This window comes from Carlito syrichta, unplaced genomic scaffold (assembly GCF_000164805.1).
Source record: "Carlito syrichta isolate Samal-C Ts95f unplaced genomic scaffold, Tarsius_syrichta-2.0.1 Scaffold120557, whole genome shotgun sequence".
In the NCBI taxonomy this organism is placed as follows: domain Eukaryota; kingdom Metazoa; phylum Chordata; class Mammalia; order Primates; family Tarsiidae; genus Carlito; species Carlito syrichta.
This window is the reverse complement of record NW_007064653.1, coordinates 8,526-11,041: the sequence shown is the minus strand read 5'-3', so window position 1 is coordinate 11,041 and position 2,516 is coordinate 8,526. Positions and strand designations below refer to the sequence as shown.

The 2,516-nt window shown below is 63.3% G+C and overlaps 1 protein-coding gene across 1 annotated transcript in view; it reads right to left on the bottom strand.

Moving 5' to 3' along the window:
• Positions 1 to 2,516, bottom strand: part of DCAF15 (DDB1 and CUL4 associated factor 15) — a 7,752-nt gene that overhangs the window by 5,060 nt on the left and 176 nt on the right. Inside the window, 3 exon segments of the mRNA XM_008048130.2 lie at positions 8 to 132; positions 721 to 856; positions 938 to 1,040. Coding sequence (XP_008046321.1) covers positions 8 to 132; positions 721 to 856; positions 938 to 1,040 — 364 coding nt within the window.

The following is a 2,516-nucleotide window of genomic DNA, read 5'->3' as shown; positions in this document are numbered from 1 at the left end:
CCCCCCGCCCCGCCCTGCGTCTCACTTGAAGCCGAAGACGATGACCTTGGAAGCGTCGCTGGGCCACTCGCACACGGTCAAGTACAGGTCGCTGTAGATCTCCTCATCCTGGAAGAGCCGCACCTGCCGGACCTACGCGGCGCCCTCAGGGTCAGGGTGGGCCCAGCCGCAGCCCAGGCCCGGGTCCCCGAGGCTGCACCAGGCTGGCTGAGTGCCCCAGGCAGCCTTCACAGCGCCCCCCAAAACTGCCTGAGGACGGGCTGGGGGGACCCCCGCCCATCAGTGGGGAAATCCGGGAGGCCCGGCTCAGGATGAGATCCAGCTAGTAAGAGCCCTTTCCCGATGGAGGGGACTTGGCTGGACACACTGGTTCCAAGCCCAGCCCACCCTGAAACCCGTGCACCCCTCTGAGCTCGTGTGTGAACTGGCATAACAGCACCCATCTGCTGTGGGGTTCGAGGAGTCCAGGGTCGAGGCTTAAAGCCAGTGTGGCTTGGTCCTAGTCAAGCTAACCCATTTGTCCCATCTGGCCAGAACCAACAATGTTCTAAGGGCTTTATGTGCTGTGCTGAACCAAATGGAATTGCCACTATGTGCCCATTTTGAATGATAAAAATGCCCATTTTGAACAATATGGTTCATCCTAACACACAATCTTGACCCCAGGAGTGAAGCTCAGAGGGAGCTGGGAGCTGCCCACAGGGGAGGGTCCAGCCGCACCAGCTTGAGCTTGCTGTGGACGTTGAACTCCCACCAGTACAGGTGGTAAATGTAGAAGGAGAAGTCGTCGTCGCCGCTGCTGCTGGTGTAGGACAGGACGTAGCGGCCACACTTGGAGAAGCCCAGGAAGATGTGTCTGGGGACAGATGGGACACAGCAGCCGGGTTAGGGCCAGTTCGCCACCCCGCCCCGCTACCCCAGCCCGGCCACAGCTCACCCTGCGTAGAGGAAGTCCTCATCCACAATGTTCTTGAGGGACACGCAGACCCGGGGTGGCAGCTTCCGGAAGAGGCGAGGGGAGAGCTGCCCGCTGATCTGGGGAAGGGGCAGCCAGGGCCCTTCAGGCGTCATCTATAGCCCAGCCCCCCACCCAAGGTAAAGAGGCCCAGCAGCAGCCATGGGGTCCGGCCTGGCCCAGCCCACCCCACCATGATGGTCAAGGGCAGGCCAAGCTCTGGAAGGTACAGCAGTGAGGGCAGATGAGAACAGTGAAGCCAGCTGACTGTGAATGAGCCTCCATCTGCATCAGGGCTCATGCTACTTCCTAGGCTCACACTTTTTCAGCCTCAGGTCCCTCCTGCACGAGCCCAGAGTCACTTGCCCCAGGAAGGCTTCCCAGGCACCCTGGCCCATGCTGGGCCACCCAGCTCCCTCCCTGAAGGCTGCCCCAAGGTGCCCTAAGCTGTGGGTGTCCATCCCACTAAGGAGGCTGGGCCTGGCTGTTACTGCACTGCACCTGCACTCACTGGCCTGCACTCACCGGTCTGTGACCCACCGGCCGACAAACAAGGGGGCTCAGGTACCTCAGGACAGCCCTGGCCTCAGCTGAGGCCAGTCGAGACAGACAGTAGGGTGAATCTAACCAATGACCCAACTCCCACCTAATCCACCCTTCTCAGTTCACTGCTGCTTTCCACCGACTCCCTCCTCCCCAAATCTTCACCAAGTAAGGGCTTGCGGGGACAGACAGGCAGAAGCCCAGCGCCCTCAGTCTTGCTACCCAGGCTGATGAGGGAGAGACAGCCCTGCCCTCACGAAGATCTGTCTGATGGAGTAACAGCCAGGCCCAGGCTGACAGGAGAGACAGGATCCTCGCCCAGGGAGCTTCCAAGCTAGGGGCGGAGCCACAGTCAAGCCCAGGGAGCTTCCAGGCCCAGCGGGTGGAGACTGTCCCAGCCCAGGGAGCTCCCATCAAAAGGGGGAGACACAGCCCTGCCCTCGCGCAGCTCCCAGCCTCGCGGAGACGAGGCAGTCCCTGCGCACAGACACACAGTCTTGCCCCAGTTACCGCACATCTGACTGGGAGTCACAGAGCTCCCGGAGTCCCAAACTGAAGGGGATTAGCAACCCCCAGGCCTCGGAGTTTGCAGTCTGAGGGGGGAGACAGAGCCCTGCACAGGCGGCTCCCACTCTGCGGGGGAGGACGCGGCCCCACCCAGGGAGCGCCCCGCATTCAGTGGGGGAGGCCCACCCAGGTACAGGAATTCCCAGCTCCCCTGTGGTCGGAGCTGGGGCAGAGAGAGGAACACCAGGCGGAGGAAGCCCAGAGCCGGCGGCAAGGGGGCGGGAAGGTTCCGTGACGGAGGGGCCCCGGGGCGCAGGGCTTTGAAAAGCGCGTCTGAACCTGGATCGCCCCTTCGTCCTGATTCCTCCTTCGGCCTCTAGGGTCCCCTCGCTCCGAGCCCCCCGCGCGGGACCCCGCTCCCAGCTCCCTCCATCCAAGCCCCTTGGCCGGCGGCCGGCCCCAGCCCCCTCCATCAAACCCCCTCCCCGGGGGCCGCGCCCAGCCCCCTCAT